Raw genomic sequence first — 22,401 nt, 5'->3', positions numbered from 1 at the left:
AAAATTTAAACTGTTTGACATTTTTGAGTAACTTATTTTTCACAGCAGTCTTCCAAGGCTTAGAGGTTTTATAAAATATATTTTTAGGATTTTTAGTAGTTTCATAGATTCACTATGTGTTAAAATTTTGCCAAATACATGTGTAGTTTTCAGGGCTTTTTGTTTGTTTGTTTTGTGGTTTGTTTTGCTTTAATGTAGAAGAGCTGATATGGTCCAAGAAATCAGAGAAATGAGTCATGACCTTAAATATATAAAAACATAAAATCTATCAGAATAGTAAAGTAGCAAAACATCACTCATATACAAAACAAAAGCGATCAAATCCAAAATTTGATCAATATGAATATTTGAACACTTTATCATTCAGAATGTATGTAAAATGAACTCCTGAACTACAGTCCAACAAAAAGTGCTGTAATGCAGCTGTGAAAGATCACTATTTGAGGAAACATCAAGCAAACACATCTCAAAAAGAGATAAGAGACTTCAGAGTCATTGGACAAAGCTAATAATCTGGCTTTTGAGTACAGTATTTTCAAAAATAGCTCCTGTTGCTGTTTACTTTTGTTCTACAGTACCTTAACCAGGATCTAATTTACAAAATCTGAAGAGGCCCTGCAGTCTGCCTCAGATGGTGCAGTGGGCTGGATTTGAGGATCTGGATGATCAGGTCTTATGCTCTACACTGATAAATAGTTTTATTAAGTGATAAAAACTACTTCAGTCTATATTATACAGGGAATTAGAATCATCAAATTTAGACATTGATGAAAGATTGGCTGAAGTTTTTTTTTTTTTTTCTTTTGATCTGTATCCAGTAAGTTTCAATCACAAGGCAAGATCATCACATATGCAACGTGTTTTCCAGTTAATGTCAAAGGTTACTGGTGTTAAATTAGCCACAGGAGAGTTCCCCTTTGCCCCTCTGCATGCAACAGGAACATATTGAGCATTGCAAGGGAGAAAACAGTATTTTTAGTATGCCTACAGAATTCAAAGAAAATACATCCACTAATGTATGCCAAGATCTATGTACATGCATGATTTTATGCAAATAGAGTTAATTTGCTTTGTGCTTTGATTCTTCAATTAAAATAAAGAAGTAAAAGAAAATAAGTGTTTTCCTGCATTATGTCCATGATCATCTGCATAAATTTTGACACCTATTAAATTGTTTTCTTTTTGGTTTTGAACATTATATTAGAAAGTGATAAATATTCCAAGCCTTCACTTCTTGCTCAGCTAAAACTCTGTTTGAAGTTACTAAAAAAAGTTGCTAAGACTTTGATCCTCCTTCAGGATTTCTAGTTAAGATCCTGAGACCATACAGAATATCATCATTTTAAGGAAAACTTCACACAAGGGCAAAATTATCTCAATTTAAACATTAAGGCCTTTAGAGTACAATTCACTGAATGTTTTCCGTTAAACGGTTTTGGTTCTCAACTGACTAACAATTTTCACAAAAAGCATCTTATTTCCAAAAATTTCTATCTTTTTATGCAGAAAAAGACTCCCTTCCCCTCCCCTAAAGAAAAACAGAGTGAAAGTAGCTGCTGGTAATGTTGGGTTGTGGGAGAAAGTAGGATAGATATGTATGGTTTTTTAAACTTTCAAAATTTCAGTATTCTAAAATTTCTGGGTGTTGTGGCTTCTTGCCACTATCACTGTTCATGGACTAGGAGTCGCAAAGCAAATGACACTTTTGCTGGTCAATTAGTTTTCTATGCTTTCTATAATATATAATGACAGCTCAGCTAACGATATCCTGAAGCAAAAGCAGGCTTGACAGGAACCCCAGGTTATAGAAAACACTGGGACATCGGGCACCTCAGTTGTACTGCCAAATAAAGAGTATGGTTTTAAACAAAAATAATGTTTGGTTTTGATTAAATGTTGTTTACGAACTTCTACACAAAACATCAGTGCGGATTTCGGAACAATAATAATAACAATAAGATTCTATATCATGAAAATTCCCATTCATTCAGGAGGGTAAAAAAAACAAACAAACAAACAAAACAAAACATTCCAAATGCAGAATTCTGTCCCAAAAGCAGAATTTTATTAACCCCAGCAGGATACCTATGAACCGAAACTTCTCTAACAAGTATTTTTTCTTTCTCGAATAAGGAATCTGCTGAAAGCATCAATAATACTTTAAATTTCACCTTATTTTATGAGTTTGTTTGTGCAGAAACAGAAGCAGATCCCCTGGACAATTGGGGGCTAGCAAAAGGGAAGAAAGAAGTTGTATTAATCATGAAGTAACAGAAAATTTGGATTTGCAGACAATTCTGAACAGATCGTAAGAGAAGAGCTGGGAGAGATTTGGTTGGAAGGTTTTTTACTATTTGGGCTGTTTCATTGTGTCAGGATGTTGCTGGTAGCTAAAGTTTTCAAATGAAGAAGTATTTTACTCAGACTGTATTTTAAATTAATATCTATATACAGTGTGAAAGAGTGAAACAGAAGAAGATGAAGGAGACATTAAAGAACTTAAAACTCTCTGAGAAATTCTTGCATGTAGTTGTCTCAAGAAAATGTTCCTACATACAACTGGTCTTTATTTTTATGCTTATATGTAATTTCCATGGGTTATTGTCGTGATCACTAGGTTATTGGTATGCCTGTTTCCCTAAGGCCATGGCCATGGGAAAAAAATATTATTGCAACTTACTCAAATACTTTTCTCCATCCTCTAGGTCCTACTTACAAGAGGAATATAACATTTGAAAAATTTGTTCTGGTGAATTATTAGAGGAGTGGAGACTAACAGCATCACTTTAAATGATGAGGACTTATTCCTTCTTGACAGTTTTGCTTTGGAGCTGTATGTTTCATGCGATTCATATGATGCCATCCCAAAAAAGGACTAACAAGCACTCACGCAGTGAAAGGATAACAGGATTGTCAGAGAATGGTGGAAAAACACTGCACCGCACCAAGCGTGGTTGGATGTGGAATCAATTTTTCTTGCTGGAGGAGTACACGGGTCCAGATACTCAATACGTGGGCAAGGTAAGCCTTGTGTTTAAAGGATTCTTTATAGATGGTGCATCTGACCCCTTGGTATTTTGCCTCCTTCTCCACAGTTGTTTTGCTTTTTATATAGCGGTGGTCCCAGTTTCTCATTTAAGTCAAACAAAGCACGTCATGGACCACCTGAGGTTTCCATGATTGTTCAAAGTTGTGGGAGAAATGAAGTCGTTTAGTGAAAAAAAAAGGAAACTGTTCAGACTAAAATGTTCCAATTTCTTATTACATATGCCCATGCAAGTTTTATCACTGAATCATTTCCAGTTTTCAACTGTTAAACATAAATATTAAATAAGGGAATAGAGACGTTATGCCTTCATTCATCTACCTTGTGGCATTTGCCAGTATAATGGGATGTGTTCTTCCTCAAATGAAATATAGAATTCTATTTATTAACAATGAAATTGCTGTCTCTACACAATTCTAAGTATGGATAAAGTGTTTGAGGAGAAAAAAAACCCTGTTTTTCATCATTTCTGCAATAAACTCTGATCTTAATGGCTTGAGAGACTTTCCATTCTTTGAGACGTATCAACATCAGCTATTGCCAACAATAGCACCTCTGAATTCCAGCTGTCTGCAGTCCTACCTTTTCTGATAACAAGCAACTCAAAGATTTCAAGATTTTTAGCCTTTTGTGGTGTCTCACCATACATGGATCTACCTTGTGGTCTGGTATAACTAAACAATCTTGGCAGAGACCTAGAATACACACAGCAACCACCCGGAATGACTTACAAATTAAGGAAATGTTTATCTTAAGTTAACAAATGTCCATTCCAGCTTCTGTCATTCATTCACAATGCTGTCACTAGCTCGGATTGTCAGGTAGCTCTCTCACTTTCTAACTACCAAACATACTGACACATTTTTTAATTAAAAGACCCCAAAATGTTTTTGAACATTTGCTAATATTTCTGGCCATGGGAGGCATGATCATCTGGAAAATGTGGAAATCATCTCTCTTTGTTATGAAACAAATGTCAAAGAAGCCAACCATGGTAAATATGAACATGATTTTGACCTCATTTATACCATCGCTATGCCTATACAATTCTGTTTCCAGTGAAATTAATTCTGACTTGCAGTAGCAAAAATAAGATGAGAGCCAATAATCCTATTGCTAGGTCTGTTTATCAGTGTATAAAATAGGAAGGTTTGTTGTAGGCAAAGGGATCTTCAACAAAGAGTGAACTAACTCATGGAGAGATTTCTAAAAAAATTTGGTTAGAAGTGACCTTTAGTATTGAGTAAACTTGCACAGAAAGCATTCAATAAGGTACACGATAATATAGACTCACAGAAATATTTTTTTGTAAAAATAGAAAGCTGTCATAGAAGAGAAGTAAGTATCAAACATGGGTTGATTCCAGTTTCAGTTCCACTGTTATAGATGAATGGACTCCAAACCATCTATGCCATTCTAAAACTCAAATAAATTAAGCTTACATCAAAACTATCATCACTATCTCTGTTTCACACAAGGAATGCCTACATGGTATATTGCAACAGATGCAAACTTACTCTGCACTTATTCCAGACTAATTAAAAGCCACTGGACCCTATTACCATAGAGATAAGTCCAGGAAGGAAAACAAATGGCTGTACAGCAGTTGGATCTGAGATGATTCTTTTCTTACAACTCAGATAACATGTTGAGATTTTTCACATTTCACTGCAAAATATTGTACAGAGGCCCTGAGGAAGGGGTTAGCATTACTGATTCTCTAAACAGATGGAAATCACCCCAAATACTACACCATGTTCCAAAGAGATGGAGTTGGATTGAAGTGATAAACTCCATATGGTTGCATTAACTTTAAAACAGTTTATGACATGACAAAATGATCATAGTTCTGTCCTCAGTGGTATAAAACCACAGTAAATCCATTTGAGTTCGTTCAAATTATCCTAGGTACACGTGACATACAGCACCAAGAGGGAGCTGCTACAACAAGAAGTCAACTAAGGAATTTCTTTTTCTTAAAAAAAAGCAACAACTTTTTTGAACAATATTATTCTGAGAAAGGCTTAAATCTCAGGTTTAGTATTCTGCTCAAAGTGATGGTAATTAGCAAACTGGTATGTGTGAATAGAGAGCACTTTTATTCCAACCCATGGGGACTAGTTCACAGCAGTATTCTTATCCAGTCTCTCTTTAATATGGATATGCACAGGCAGATGGATTACTGAGGTAGAATAATAAATGTTGTACTAAAAATTAAATAAACTGAATTAAGAAACTTTAGCAGGAAATAAACTTCTAAGAGATCACAGCCGTAATACCAAAAAATTAGTTTTCCCTCCCTAGTTCAATTTTCAAACAATTTTAATCTGTTAGGTCATTGTGTGTGATGCTACTTTGTTGATACTTTATTTTGTTATGAGTGCATTCTGTTATTGGCAGTGGGGTAAGATCACCTGGTATGACATAAAAGAAAAAAATTTATTTACTAAGCAGGATGGGTACCTGGGATGGAGAGCTATTCTGTAACATCCACTCACCTCTCACTCCCACCTCTCAGCCCCCTAGCCCAGTTTAGACCAGTAGCAGTGACCCAGGGGAACTGGACACTTGCTTTGACTGCTGGACTGTCCAAGTCCTGGCTGGCAGTCTGGCCCCTATGAAGGCACTTCTGCCTTGGGCTCAGGCCCCGCTCAGTGTCAGAGCTCCCTGGAGGGAGGAGTTTCTCCCACACATCTGAGGTGTTATCATCTTAAGTAGCGCTTTTTAAAATTACATTGTCAGCAGCCAATGGCCTCACTGTCCAAGTAGCCCCAGGACGATCTCTTTCCCCATATCTAAGGCCAAATAGCAGTTGTTACTGGGGTTACTTTCACCCTCTGGTCTCCTTCCCAAATATCTTCCAAGAATGGAAAGTGGTTAACAGCTCCATCATCCCTGATTTTTTGTTTCTTTCCTGCACATACCAGAGTAATCTAAGCAGTTAGAACTGGCAGATGCAATTCCGGTCTCATTTATCTGAGTGGTGCTTGTGGGTAGGCTTCACCCTGTGACAAGAAGTAACCAAAAAAGAGGTCTGGTGTACTTGTAAGGTAGATGAAAAACCCAGCTCCACACAAACCTGGTGTATGGCTCCCAGACTGCTAATGGGGGTAACACGGTGTTAATGGACTCTGAACAGCTAGAACAGAGCTTATGTTCCCAATTATAGTTAGATAGCTTTTAGACAAAGACAGTGGTAGTGATGATAGGTGACCTAAAATGGAGACCAGTAAGTGCATCTAATGCACTTAGCAGAAATAGAAAATATTGCTTGATGAGCACAGCAAGTTAGCATTCAACAGCTGAAAAAAGGCTTGATGGCTAGAACAATTGTAGTAAGAAAATTACTCAATTAACAGACCTAAATCACCAACCACCTTTCAGGGACAGGGCATATATGCAGAACAATTGCCTTGTGAATGTGATGGGAGTCAAGGTAAATCCAGACAACCTACAGTATATCCATCACACATCTTTCTTTCCTTCTCCCAGCTCAGAGGACCTATTTGTCTCATATATTGGTGCATGCATAAAAAATAAGTGCACAGGAAGTCTTTAAATTTGTTAGGTCCTATTACTTGTACCTGCAACAATGCAAGAACTGCTTATGACATCCTCCGATTTCTTATCCTTTTAAATTATATTCAGGAAATGCTTAGAGAAAACAATTGCTCCATCATGCTACGTGTTGTATAAAAAATGCATAGGGAGATAAACTTTGCTCTGGAGAGTTTCAACTGAAATATTCAGTCAGACACAGGTAAGGTAAGCAGTGTCACAGAGTCCTGTTTAAAAACTTAGCCAAGAAAAAAAAAAATTAAAATTTCTAAAACATAAAAATGACCATATTCTTTCAAGATGCCTGTTGCCCAGTGTGAATGTTGAATATCTCAATGAGATCATCAGTGTGAGGAATTTTCAGAGGATGCAGTGAGAGGAACTGTAGAACTCATTCTGCCTACTAAGGATTCACAAAAAAGAAAAAGAAAAATGGGTTAAAACATAACATTCAGAGTTAAATGTATGAGAGAAGTTTCTTTTTGAAGGAAAAGAAACAACTAGCAATGTTTTGTGAAAGATGAAGCAGATGAGAAAATAAAACACCTGACTATATATCATACTGTGGCATTCCTTGGTTTCTGGGATCTCCTTTTGTTTCACTAGGGAGGGACCGTAGATCCAACTTCTCAGCTGCCACTAACTTTAAGCCCCATGCAGAACCTAAGAAATGGAATCTGAAATACTGACATTCTATGAGAAAAAAAGCCTGCCAAATTTGCTCACTTCCTAAACGAACAATCCAAAGAGACAATAATCTAAAAAAAAGGACATGCAATTTCGGAAGTATTAAAATATTGATGGGAATGGTGTTCATTAATTAAAGAAAAAGCTAATAAAATGCACAGAAGGCTCTAACCAAGTAGTCCTTTAGGGATAATTATTTTTATTTTCCAAGCTAATACTGATTTTATGTACCTCCGTTTCTAAATAACTTACCTGATACCCACTTCAGTTATGCAAAATGCCAAATATCCCACCTCTTTAACTCCAGTCTTTATGAAATATCCCTAGGTTGGAAGAAATAGGCTTAATCAAAATCATCAGCCATTTTGGAAAATGCAGTCCTTTATGCTTTGCAACAATATACTTAAGTGATTTCAAGAGACAAGAGATTTTCCCTCCTTTTAAGTCACTCAATTTCATTTTTACATGAAAGCTAGTCTCTCTATATCAAACAAGCACTTTGCTAATCAAAGGCTACTAATCTTGATAGGCAGATAATGTGCAAAATTCCATGCAATGGATGTTAGACTAATCATAAACTGTACAATCAAACACCTGTCATATCCCAGAATTTAAAAACAATAAAGAAACAACAAGAAAAAAACTTTTTGTACACCACCTGCAACCTTTCTTTTTCATATTAAGGGGGGAAATACAAAATAAAATAGAAAAGAACCGACATTGCTCAAAATTAGCTGCTCCATGAATAACCTCCTGTTTAATAACTTCCATAAAAATAAATTAACTAGGCTTTGCATGTCATAAGCATCATTTAAATTGGATGCAAACTGAAGAAAAATCTCTGTTCTACCTTCAGTTAACCAGTGAGTTGGATTCACAACAGTTGCCTGTGTGTCTTATTAAAAATTATAAAGTGAAAAGAAAAATATTCAGAGGGCGAGTTTTATTGGGGATTTGTTCTGTTTTGTTTTGTTTTCTTTTGGGAGGGACAGGCTACAACATATATTCAAATGCAACCATTCATTTCTTGTAATCTGCATTTACAAATATTCAGCCATCTACAAGTGAGGTTGCCTACTATTGCAGTCTGCCTTATAAGAAAAGAGAAACAAGACCAAAAGAACTTCATGTAACAATTCAAGAAGTCTCACTGAATTACCAGCCTCACCAGACTTGCTGTTATTTAATACAAAACTTCACTCAATTGCCCCATTATACTGTACGTTTTTTTTTTTTCTTATTTAATGGAATTTAATAGCATTTCCTTGTAAATATAGACTGAAAATGTACTAATGCCTGGAAATATTATTTCACATTACTTTGCTGGCTGCCTTTGATACACCACTCAAGTCCAGAGTAGACTCCCTCTTAATAGGAGAAGCAGCAGAGAAGTCAGAAAATGGGATCCCTTACTCCATTAGTCTTATCCCAGTTCATCCAAGCCCTCTCAACCACGTTGCTGAGGTCTTGGCCATTCTCAGCCTCTGCTCTGAGCAGCGTGGGAGGAAGAAGCTTATGGCCCAAATGGGTGACCCACTGAGCTGGCTCTTGACAACATTGCAGTGCCAAACTCTGCAGTAACCTTAGTTTCTCCATCCTGAAGCATAACGTTCTCATCTGCTGCAAAAATATTTTTTAATTAATTACCTAGTATTGTTTTCTTTATTGTCGTGGTTTAACCCCAGCCAGCAACTAAGCACCATGCAGCCGCTCGCTCACTCCCCCCCACCAGTGGGATGGGGGAGAGAATCAGAAGAGTAAAAGTGAGAAAACTCATGGGTTGACATAAAGACAGTTTAATAGGTAAAGCAAAAGCCTCGCGCACAAGCAAAGCAAAACAAGGAATTCATTCACTACTTCCCATCGGCAGGCAGGTGTTCGGCCATCCTCAGGAAAGCAGGGCTCTATCACGCGTAATGGTTACTTGGGAAGACAAACGCCATCACTCCGAACGTCCCCCCCCCCTTCCTTCTTCTTCCCCCAGCTTTATATGTTGAGCATGATGTCATATGGTATGGAATAGCCCTTTGGCCAGTCTGGGTCAGCTGTCCTGGCTCTGCCCCCTCCCAGCTTCTTGTGCACCTGGCAGAGCATGGGAAGCTGAAAAGTCCTTCACTAGTGTAAGCACTACCCAACAACAACCAAAACATCAGTATGTTATCAACATTATTCTCCTACTAAATCCAAAACACAGCACTCTACCAGCTACTAAGAAGAAAATTAACTCTATCCCAGCTGAAACCAGGACATTTATGTATTGAATTTTATCTTAATCTTGCCTATAGAGTATGTGAGAGAACTTACTTTTTCACTTGTGCCTTTAATCAATTTATGCAAATAATCCGTAAGGATTTCTTTACAGAATTTTTTATTTTCCCTCCACAGAGTCAGTTTAAGAATCACCTATTCCTAGGATGAGAGTACATACAGATGCACTGCCTTTTCAGTGTTTCAAGTGTGCCCTCCACTCTGTTATAGATGCAGCCCACTTGTCCCATTTGAAAAACAGTTGCATTCAGTACAGCACCTAAATGTTGCTAAAACCAGCATGTTTCTTCATCATCTTGTGACTTAGAAGTATGATAAGTTTCAAAAAAACAACAGAATCATAAACATAAACATATCACATGTTGCTGACATATAACCATTTAGAAGTGTAATTCAACTGGGGGAAGATTTCATCACATTCTTAACATGTTCCATCTAGCATATGCTATAACCCAAAGCCATCTTTTAAAACACAGGTTTTTTAAGATTTAATAATGTGTTTTCATTAGAATGTCTGCTCTTACAGTAAAATCAGTATTTTAAAGCTAAACAAAAGAAGAAAAATTAGTGGGGTCTCCAGGTTCTCCTCCTTTTGTCTTTATTTTCTTGTCTCAGATCCTAAGTTTTTCTTATCTTTGAATGAATACTGAAGAAATAATGATGCATCAAAACAGAAAGGGAAAAAAAAGGTCATAAGGACAGAAAAGATCGAAGAAATAAGAAAAACACTCTGACTTTTTAAAATATAAGAAATGGAAAACTTACTTGATTCAAAAAATAATAAATTAATAAATTATCCCATTTACATTGCATTCTTCAGTTAGCACCTTTTTCCAACAAACTTTCAATCTAGTTTCAAGCAGCCATATCTCTAGGCAGATGAATCCACAAAATAAAACTAACATGGAAACAAGCAAAACAAGAAAAAAAAGGTTAAAAAAAAAAAGCCACAATAAGTCCCCGTCTCTACATACATGCATAACTTAACTACAAATACTAATGAAGAGCCATAGTTTTACTTCTTTAAAAATAACTTATTCTCTGACAGCTTCCAACAGAAACTTTATTGAAAAATTGCTGAAAGTAAAATTTATTTTTCTCAAAAAATAGTAAAAAACAAAGTTTTCAATAAAATTTGACCGCTACTTTTAAAAAGAAGGCTGGAGGGCCAGGGAAGAAAACGGTGAAAGACAAATGCTACGTCTTTCAAAACCAATAAGACTGTTTTCTTTTGGAGAAAGGACAGCTGCTCTTTTCTGAGAACCTAAATACATCTTTAATTGAAGTTTCAAAAATAGTGAAGAGATTTAATCACATCATGCATAACCCAAGTATAAACAGTTTAAATATGAAATATCTTGTATGTTACATTGCACTGATAGACCTAAGCTAGAATTTTGCAATCAAATTTGGACATCATATTTCAGAAAATAAAGAATCATCTCTGAAAACAACTGCTATGATCAGAGGCTTCAAATACATGAACGACAAGAATGAGTTGGCATTGTTTGGTACAGATACAGCAGCTGTCATGAGATCTGACAGCTTCTGTTTCTTCAACTACATAAAAGACTTCTAAAAAAAATAATCTCAAGTTCTTGTCATGTTCAGGACAAGAAGTCGGGTTCATATTGTGGTAAGGTTGATTTACATTCAACATGAGGAAAAGGTTTTTGATGGTATATACATTCAATACAGTGAAGTAGTAGGTAAAGATCACTCAGAGAGACAGGATTATCTTGATACTGGAGGTTTTAATGACAAACTAAAAAAACGCATGCCAGAAAGTCCATACTGATCCTACCTGGAGGCAGGAGGATGGCACAGATTATATCTTTAGGTCCCTGTCTGTTCTGCTTTCAAGGATTCTGTGTGTGTTTTTCAAATTCAAATGCTAAATCAGCTAAACTGCTTCTGAAAAACAAAACAAAACCACAACAAACCCAAAGACATAAGAAATGAGTAAATACGCAGACTGTTTATTCCAAACTCTTCCCTTTCCCTTCCCTTTTCCCTTCCCCTCCCCTTCTCGCTCCTCTCCCGAGACAGAACATCCAGTGTGCAATGATTTTCCAGTTAAAAAAAAAAAAGCAGAAAGCTGCCAACTATGTGCCTTTATAGAGCCTCTGTGTTTAATGTAAAAAGGAGAATTTGCAAGATAATTTTTGAGAATTTAGCAACTTCATCCATAGCATAAATACAGGCATCTGAAAAATTACCCAGCTACTTTTAAAGACAAAGTCAATATAAGACAATTCAATAAAGGCAAAACAATAATAATTCCCCAATTCTTTTCCCTTTTCCCTCCATGCTCCTCCTCTCACATGTGGAAAAATTATGCTCACTCAATACCTAACATAGCAGCAAAGGCTACTATGTGGAGTCTAGTTTGTTGTTCACTACAATGCTTGCTCTTTGCTTAGTCACAGATCCCCTTCCCTGGGGATCTCCTGAGTGTGCTCAGAGCACCCATGGGGTAGGCCAGGACAACAGTAATGGGGGTCTGGGACCCGCACAGTGGTGGTCTCCCCCCCATGGAATTTGCTGGGATTGAGGGTGTTGACAAGCTAACAAAAAACAAGGCCTAAAGTAAAAAAAAAAACTGATTTGAAGACAAAGTGGGCATGAAGAATGGAGTTCTCTCCTGTCTCCAGTGGTAACTTCCAGTTGCCATTTAAATAATTTTCATTTTAATAAAAACTATCTTTTTTGAGCATAAAAACCTCTTGATCTTGGCACACTCCTTATACTAAAAGGCCTAAGCAGGTCTGCCTCAAAGATCTGGCTGGCTCAGGAATCTGCTGCAATAGGTAATTGTTATTTGTAGAATAGCCCTAGCTTCTTATTACAACTTCATAGGCTGGTATTTCTCAGCCTTGTAGCTTTAAGCCTGTGGGAAGAGAAGATTAGACTAGTGGCAATCTGCAGACCTATCATTATCTGTTATCAGGCAATCATTTATTGTGCATGAAAAAGTGTGAGGGTGAGGAAAATGTATTTTGCAAGATACTTTTCATGATGTTGTATATTTATGACATTGATTACATTATGGGAGCGATTCTGAAAAAGGGAAGTGTTTTGACTATATTGTGCTTTACTGCTACCTGCCAGCCTGGTGATAAAAAAGGTGCAAAACCCATCAGAGAAAATCAATATGTGACTACTTAGAAAAGGCAATTTGACTGTATCAGAGGATGGTATTGTGCAACATCTTGTCTGTCGGAGAAAGGTTTATGAATAGTCATCTTGAAGACAAACAGAGGAGCTGTCAACAAGCAACTGTCAAGAACTGCAAGTCTTTTCTTCCTGTACATGTCTGATATATCAAATCCTGTCCATTGCAGGAATCATCGCACATTTCAGCCTTCTAGAAATTGAAAAATATGTTAGTCTAGCCAATGTAATCAGTCAATTTAACACTATGCTGGGTATCAATCAAATGAAGAATCTGTGATCTCTTATCAGTTACAGAAATACATAACTACAGTCAAATCCCTGCTATATGTATTGCCATAGCAACACAAACACACTGGGCTAACTTCTGCTCTCTCTTATATCAACCTATGGTCAAGAAACTCTGCTGAAATCTCTCTTTTCTCTTTTTATACAGCAGAGTGTAATAAAAAGAGTGAGAAAGCATTCTGGCCTCCATGAACATTTCAGAAGTTATTAATTCCTCCCTGTCTTGCTTCACATTTCAGGGGTGAGCATGCCCACTTCAGATGGAAGCCATCATACCATTTTTGTCAAATTGGGCGTGTGAGGAAATGACAATTAGGCTGATAATCTTAAATGAGTTTTAGCCTTAACTGAAGAGAAATTGTTTTTCTATATTCTCCATTTCCATAGACGGAACGCAAGGAGAAATGACATCAATTCCCCTTTGTTTAAATTGTAGAACTCATAACAGAATCTCAAAGAGGTCTTTAGAATGGTTGATTCAGCTACAAGAATGAAGTTTTAGCCCAAACCCTGCCATAAAAATAATTGGTGATGCTAGAAATAATTATTAATAAGATTTGATTGAACGTTTGCTTTATGTACATTCTGCTTTATTTTTTCTGTCTTTAAAATGTATTTGCCAACACTTATCCTAATGAAGCTTTTCCTCAGAACATGGCTATGTATGAAGTGTTCCCACACAGTACTATAAAAAAAGCTCTGGAATATCATGAAAACAGCCATGAATCAGCTATTTGATTGAGAGCAGGGCTTGGAAGTATTGGGTTGAATAAAATATCAGGGCATACTATGAAAAGGAGGAAAAAACAAAACTAAATATTTAATAGCTACCTACCTGGTGAACAGTGCTTGAATGCTTGAATTTGTGATGTAAATTATTGCCTTAACTTTTCCTAATGCACAAAAATGACAAACACAGAAGTATTAAGTGGGATATGGTTATACTTCTACTCAAGCATTCATAAAATCTGTTTATCTAACTTAAAATTTGTGATTGTTGTCACCACCTGTAGCCATTTTTGCCACTTGAACTTTTAGCTGTTGCTACATATTTCTGATTAAGAGCTGAAATAGATTTAGCTTCTAAATATTGAGAACAAATTTAGTTCTTATAAAAAAGTTCTGGGTTGCAACTTCTCTGCAGCTTAAGTGGAATTAACGCTACTATATGACACTATTAAAAATGTTGCAACTACCGATGCAAGCTTTAAAAATGGTGTTTTTCTGATAGTTCAGTCTTACAGGGGTTATGAAAGTAAGCATATTTTTCTTTTTAATAAGCATTTGTGATGAATAAACACTGTCAAATACCAGGAGGTAACAGAGCATTAAATATTCAAATATAACTTGGTCAGGTAGCTGACTGATAGGACTGAATTAACAAATGAAGAACAAAATATAGAAAGTATTTGCTTACCTTGTCTCTCTACCACTGCAGCATTTGCATTTAAAATGTTGAGACTAAAGATCGCTTAAATCAGTCACTTAAAAAAAAAAAAGGAAAAAGTTACTCTATGTTCTGTGTAACACAAGCGACTAAAAGAAATAACCATGTATATTTATCTTTAATTTTAAACCTGTATTAATTAGATATAAACAAATGGTGTGGACAATAAAATGAATGTAAAGAGTAATTTGTCATGCAAGCAAGTATTTCTGTATATATTGTCACTGAAGTAAATGGAATTGGGGTTGTTGCAAGAAAGCAAAATAAATCATTAAAGTTTTTTTTAACTGCCTCTGAGTTTCACAGAACATGAAAATACGTTCATCGCTGTACAGGCTAGTAATTGTGAAGCGGAAGAGGTCACAGTCTGATTCCCACCCATTCCATATGAAAGATTTAGAATCACATGCAGAAAGGCATGAAGTGAAGAGCAAAATGTGAATCTATCCCAGAAGAAATTCTTTAGTCCTTCAGAAATACTGTTAATAGAGGGAAACAGGAATGACTGATTCGGTTTTCATTCTTTTAGAGGTACTGCAATTAATTGTCTTTGTATTTCAGGTGGCTAAATCTGATCTAACTTCAAAGTGTGTAAAAGAAAAAGAAATAACAAAAAAGCCACAGTTCAAAAGCATTTTATGCTTCTAAAAAGCTATGAGAATACACACATATGTATGTGCGTGTGTATATATATAAAACATTGTTTTCTCTTCAGGATAAAGAAAAGATTTATTTTGATCTCTTTGATGATGATAAAAGAGAAAAAGATAAAGAAAACCTTATAATGATGATGCTATGATTATTAATAATAATTTCCACTTCTGTGAGTACCATTCAACAAAATATATGAAAGTATTTTATATTAAATGAACAGTACCTATGATGAGGCAGGCAATGACATAACATCCATTCTTCTGAGCAGAAAACTGCAGCAGAGTTGCTGAAACAGTCATTTGAGGTCACAGAGCCAGACAATGACAACAGTTAGACGCAGAACTGAATAGCAACTGCACAGGGACAAATTCATCATAATGGCAAGGTTATCTGTTTGAAGAGAAGATCAAGGCAGAAAGGATAGCACACGTCAAGAGGGAAAATCATTTGAAAAACAAGCACTCCAGATCCGTCATTTTGAATATTAGCAAAACCTCAAGTTCTGTCTTAAAACCTATCTCCAAATGGTCAACAAGACCATGGTCAACATTTTACTCCAGATGAAGTCATAGGATAATTAGCAAAACAATCAGTTTTACTTTGTGTGTCGTGTTCTTCTTCAAAGTACAGAGTAACTTTTTAGACAAAAATGGATTTCAGCAAAGGATGCAGACATTCAGCACTGAAGACTCCAGTTCCCCCCAAAAATCTTCTTTTTTCCATAAAGTTAATACAAAATTAGCATTGATACATTCAGATTTTTATCTGCTTTAACCAGATGCAAACACTTTGAATATCTATGCTGTTAAATTAACATTACTTTAATTCATCCTTTGCATACTTCCTGATGGGCTTCTTTTTCATTAATATTTGCTCTGAGAATCTAAAGAAAAAAAAAAGAAATCCCTCTTAAATAAATCCTGCATTGCCTAACATCTCCATATTAATCTCACTTCATCTGATCAGGTTGCAGATTCAGCTATTAAATTAAACATACCCTCGATGAAGCAAGACTGTTGGTCTGAAGGACTTTATGATTGGTTTGGGCCCTATGCTTTGGCTTCCCTAGGCACTACTTCTCTTTCACGGAGTTTTCATTTGAAGCCCTACGCAGCCTTATCTTGGCTCTCCTCTAAGCCACAGTCTTCATGCTTTATCAGACAGGTACACTCCACCTGCAGTTTATGTGGAACCTGAATCCCATCTCAGGCCCCCTCTGAATGGCATTACACTTTGCAAGTTCTGTTGTGCCAGGAAAATAATTAAGTTGTTTTGGTAACTATTCCAACCACTGCCTTGTCTTTGTCATCATTACAGTGATGAGCTTCCAAAGATGGAATTTTGAAACAAGATTTAAAAGAACCATACAAGTAGGTAAATTTCAATAAATATAAAATCAGTAACAAATAAGAAAAAGCAAAAAAAATGACCCTAAATATCTATCTCCTAACTACTAGCTTTCAACATACTCTTCTTGAAAAAATAGCTTCACTTAGGAAGCTACATTATCACAACACAGATTCAAGGCTTGGTTCTTATTATGCCCTGTCCTGATTTCAAACCTTATGCTATGACATACCTACCTTTGAGAATCTGCTTCTCAGATTTTGCTAAGAGTTGGGCATGCACCTACATGTCTTAGAGCGGGCACAGGGCAGGGGAATTGCAGTCAGACTGAGGAAGGCATGGGATGGATAACTATACAGTATACTCACACTGAGTACTCTTCGATTGGTATGACAGTTTATATTTCCAATACAGTCTGCAGAATAGAGAAGCAGTATAATACTTTAAATTAATTTCAGCCTGTGTTTTTCTTTTTTGTTTGGTTAACTTTGCCAATAAACAAGCAGTAGCAAAGGACCTTAGTGATGCATTAATTCAAGCAATGACCTTACCTACCTTCCACTACTGTTCATTTGAAAGTTTAGTTTTAGATAAACGTTTAAGGTATTTAAAGAGTCACATTCATTAATACACATTCTGAAATGAGTATTGAGGAATGAACATATTTCTTCTTGTGAGGTGTGTACAGTGTCCACAAAATATTTAGCTTATCTGTTTGCAAAGTAGGAAAAACACATACTTTATTATTGTTCTTTGAAGCTTTGTGAATCAATTGTGAATCAATAAGCATGGACCTCAAAATCATCACTTTTTTAGGTTTGAAATGCATTCCCATAAAAGTAAGTATGTTTTAAGAATAGTAAATAACTTAAAATATTTTGAATATTTCTGTACACAACATATAGTTGAACAACTTAGGAAAAATGCATATTTTGGGATCTGCTTCCTTTGAGTCAGCAGGCCTACAGTCTGGTATTGTTTGTCTGGTGCTTCAAACCTGGAAGCCTGTTTACATATTTTAGGCCAAAGAAGACTCTTTGATCATATTGCCTCACATCTTGACATCTTACTTTATTACTCTTGCATTATGCTGTATGACTTTCTGAAAAACATTCAGTCTTGATCTGTAGACATTTGTTTACAAGTATACATACATATATGTACATATACACATAAAATTGTGATTAAAAGTAGTTATTGATGTATTCTTCAGATCATTGTGGATGACCCACATTTGGAAACAGTATAACATTGGTCAGTTCAGCATAACTTCAGTCAAGGCAGTACTTTTCCAAAGTTAGGGCAATGGGTAACTAGACAAGTTCAAGGACAACAGATTCATAAAACAAAACAAAACAAAAAGATCCCCCACAGGTCCCTCTTACATCCCTATTCTAATCTGACAGTTGTAGATGCTGGGGTCAGGAAGGTGGGGAGTGTAAAAGAAGAAAAAAATTACAGTGGCCAGACTTGCATGCTCTCTCAAACCAGCATCTCCTATTGCTACTAAGATAACGTACTTGGCTAGACAAACTATTGGTCTCCTCTACTAGAATATTTCTTATATGCTTATTAGTGTAGAGCTGAGCCCAGATCAATTAGTTCTGTGAAGGGTAAGGGATAATTCATCCATATGACAACCTCATGTTGCTTCCAGGGCCAGAGCTTTTATTCCTGCCAATCTCTGTGCACATCTTTTGGAACTACAGTGCATTTTGAGTGCCTTTGAAACAGCAAGAGATATCACACACACAGACAGATTTCACTCAGAAGTTTCTGGTGAGAGAAAAATCTATAAGAAAAATACCCTTTCTTATTGTGAAGCCTTTAAAATAATGATGGATTTACCATCTGTTTCAGGGATTGATTAAAGTGATGGTGCTTGATGTTGGGATGTGATAATTTCTGACCTGTGGACATAACTGATGACGATAGTCACTTCCTGTAATACTGTATCTCATGTTATGGAACAGCCGAATGACAGGGTATGGCAAACCATAAAAAAACAGTTTGGCTCTTTTCATCAGGCTGAAAACCTGCAACCCAGCTGTTGATTTGGAGAAAAGAGAGAGGAGAACAAACAAACAAATTCTGTGTGCTCTGAAATCCAATTCTTTGTGCAGAAGTAAGAATGCAATCACTTTTCCAGATTTGACTGCAACCTAGCATATAGGGCACAGGAGATGTAGACTGTATGCAGGGGAAGGAAGCGTTTGAGAAAACAGCTCTGGTTTCTAGGACTCCCCCCTAGGTATAGGGAGATGTACATGGAGGGAATGAATTTGCCCATATTGTATTTGTATCAGCAGAACCAAGAGACTAATAAGAATTCTGCTGAACCCTTCCTAAATGAAAACCAGATTTACCCTTACCTACTAAGCCAAAATCAGCACCTGCAGCTGATGTCAGCAATGTTTTTCACAATATCATTCTCTAGAGAATTTGTAACAATAGACAGCTGAACACAAGAACCAGATGCTGGGAAACAGAAGATAAGAAAAGTAAATGTCATTTGCCTTGTTTAATATACAGTCACTTAGGTTACCATCACACACAGAGTTTGGTTGTTTAATTAAGAAGTTTGTGCTGATGTCACAAATTCAAGTCAGGTAAATACATTGCTGTTTAGCACATACATAAAACTTTTGATTAAACACACATAAATAGAAAATTAAAGCGATGCAGATACTGCTACTGAAATCCACACTGAAGAACTACTTCAGTTATTAAGATAACTTTGGAGCTTTTAATTAGTTAAAATGCTAATGAAGGAGAATATTGCCTGAGCTGCAGCTTGTTCTGTATCCTAGCTGCTGTAAATCTCACAAAGCTCTGAAATCATACAGTGGGGGGACTGTTTAATATCCTACCTGTCACTAGCACTCAACATATTTTCTGTGAGATTTTAGGGTTGGCTGGGATGCTACAAGCTCTTATTTCAAGTACAGTTCTTGCATTTTTGGTATGAATTTATTTTGTTTTAGGTAGTACTCATCCACCCTCCTTCACAAATACTCTCTTCTTTCCCACCTCCATATGCATAACCTTCTTTACTTGGAGTAAGCTTAGAGTGATAATTACAGTCACGTTTCCTGAGGTCAAATCAATTTGTGCTTTAATACATACTGGGCAGACTTGGAAAACTCAATGTTTTTCTGTGCCACAGCTTCAGAATAAATAGCATAGTACAATTACCATATATGAATAGAAATTTGATGTAAATAGGCATATGGCTTTGTAAAAGTAACATACACATGAGCTTGTGTTTTCTTGTATTTTGCATGTTTTTTCCCTCAGCCCAGGAGCTTTAGCTAGAAACTGTGGTTAAAAGATGTTTGAGGAATCTTAAAAGTACAGAAACTTTCTTTTTTTCCTCTCATTTCTGAAAGGGTCACTTTGGACACACCTAAATAACTTATGCTTCCCTGTTCCTTCCCATTGCTTACTGTTTATGATTATTGCTCTCACATTTAAGACATTAAGCATATTTGAAAGAATCATACTAAATCTGACAGTTAATGACACTTTGCTAAATTGATCGCTTATGCCATGTACAGTCTATTATGGTTTCCCTATACATTTTCCAGAGTATGTAGATCTGGATACATTAGAGCCAAAATTCAACATTTTCCAGCTGTCAAATTATTAATGTAATGCTTCATTACGTTAATTTTATGGAAAAGTTTTTCAATCTGAAGTTATACATGGCTTGAGTCTTCAGCCTTAAGCCATAAACAAAGCAATGTTATGAAAGGTAAACTCAAGGATAAGACTTTGTAGTAAAGGCAAAGTTATGACTGGCAAGTGGAAAGCATCTTAATTGTACCAGGAACTAAGAGGCTGAATATACAGCGTTTTGAGGGGAAGGGGAATATTTTCCATCTGAAGCACAAATTGCACATAAGAACAACAGAGATGCGTTTGGATAGCTGCGTTATGGTTTAGCAAAACCTTAAATAGAAATACATTTGATATAAAAAGGCAATACCAATGTAACTCTTGGTTCAGTTTTCATTTTCATTGGGGGGGGGGGGGGGGCGGAATCTTTTTCTTTTATAGCTTCCAAGTTTCACCTGCTGGCTTGTGATAACCTCAAACCAAAATAACTAGCACCATTCACACTTTACGTTTTTATTGTTATGCCTCCTGCAACTGGAAGAAAAAAAAAAAAAAAAAAAACCAAACAAAACAGCAAGCAAACCCTAATGTCCTTCTTTAAGAAAGACCTTTGAATTACACACATTGAAACAAAACCGTATTCCAGCCAAAATTAACAGAGTATGCAATAGGCTACTGCTCCAAATTACTCTAAAATACATATACAAGCATACACAAACTTAGCATAAACATTTTCAATGTTTTGCATAAATAGAAATACAATCTAACTTTACTGGTGAAGGTGGAAAGAAATAACAGAGAAGACTGCAGTAGAGTAGACTCCTTAGAAATTGCTTCATACAACTATAATATGAAAGAGAAATTAAGCCCTTTAGCTTATCAGAGCAAATTTACAGAAATTATGAAAGTACCTTCACAATTCTACAGGATAAACTTAAAAAGTACTGTAAGGACATTAAAATTTTCTAATGTAATTTGTAGGATTTTCGCTCAAGGAACTTTTTACTTCTACTTGTACACAACAGCAAGTATCAAGTAAGGATGAACACCCAAATGCAGTATTGCACAATATACAAGGCAACATTGTTGATAGTGAACACAGGAAAAAAGGTAATACGCCATAGCTGTATCTAACCTGTGGGACCCAGAACTGCTTCCCCATACCAAGAAAAGACTCAGTTTTGCATCTTCCTCCCATTCCTCTCTGTCCTGGTTTGAGGAGAGCAAATAAAAATAGCTGAATCAGATAGGAGCCTCGGCTCTCTCTGTTGTGTGACCAGGATGTTAGAGAATTTGGAGTTTCAGGCATCTGGGCCTGGGACTGGGCATGGCCATGAATTAACTTGTCCTCCAGCTCAGATATCAATCACCTGCCTATCAATCTGGTACCTGCCTATCTGTCTGGTACGTTTATGCATAAAATATGCAGATGTACCAATTTAGTGACACTAAAAAGAGTTCATTTGACAACAATAATCCCCCAACGTATCTTCACTTAAATAGTAAAGAAAGAATGTTGTTCACACTTTCTAGAAGGCATTTAAAGGCAAATAGGGTCTAAGACAGAAGACCATGGGATATCAGGATTCCTCTGCTGGAAATAACTGTGTGGGTGGAGGCAGTGAAGGTAAGAAATCTGTAGTAATAGCCCTCTGATACAGAGGCACACTGTAAACCATCTAAGTTGTAAGCATTAGTACAGTACCAACCATAATGTAAACATGGATCTACCCTCTCCTTGATGTGTCTTCATCCTTCCTTTCCCCTCATCCCTCTCCACAAGAGAGATCATACCTCTTTTCTGAATTTAGACAACCAAATAAATGTTTTCACTGTATTTATTCATAACAATCTCACTAGTCATAAGTAGCTCATCTTGCTCTTTTTTCCCGTTTTCATTTGCAACTATAGTTGTACAGAAATAAATTGCAAATAAAATGGAATTTAAATGAAGTCTGGCAATTTCTTGCTTCTAAATGGGGAAAATTCATTCATATCACTATATAATTTGTTAACTGTGTCCATTGACTCTTCCATTGATTATATGTCTGCCTAACTTGAAAAGAGTTACTCTCAATTACAAAGAGCTAAGAACCAGATCAGCTGCAGAGTTTACAGGAAATTTAGTAAATTAAATTAAATTAATAAGAAACAGTCAAGTACTTTTAAACATGGGCCTTTAAGGAACTCTTTCCTAAGGCAACATTTTTTCCTTTTTCCTCTATATTTTCTTTTGCCGTTCCATACCAGTTCCTGAACTTGATAATTTATGAGGTATCTTTTCCCTCCAAAGAATGCTGGTATCTTATCTCCT

The 22,401-nt window shown here is 36.1% G+C and overlaps 1 protein-coding gene across 1 annotated transcript in view; it reads left to right on the top strand.

The window, feature by feature from the left end:
• Window positions 1–2,790: 2,790 nt before the first annotated feature.
• Window positions 2,791–22,401, top strand: part of CDH9 (cadherin 9) — a gene marked incomplete at both ends in the record, with an annotated part of 71,971 nt that continues 52,360 nt past the window's right edge. Inside the window, one exon of the mRNA XM_082310073.1 lies at window positions 2,791–3,021. Within this exon, the coding sequence (XP_082166199.1) occupies window positions 2,791–3,021 (231 nt within the window). The remainder of the gene's footprint in view (window positions 3,022–22,401) is intronic.

The sequence above is a fragment of the Platalea leucorodia genome (genome assembly GCF_965183815.1).
Source record: "Platalea leucorodia genome assembly, chromosome: 1".
Taxonomy (NCBI): domain Eukaryota; kingdom Metazoa; phylum Chordata; class Aves; order Pelecaniformes; family Threskiornithidae; genus Platalea; species Platalea leucorodia.
The sequence above is the reverse complement of the archived record's forward strand: the minus strand, read 5'-3'. Positions and strand labels throughout refer to the sequence as shown.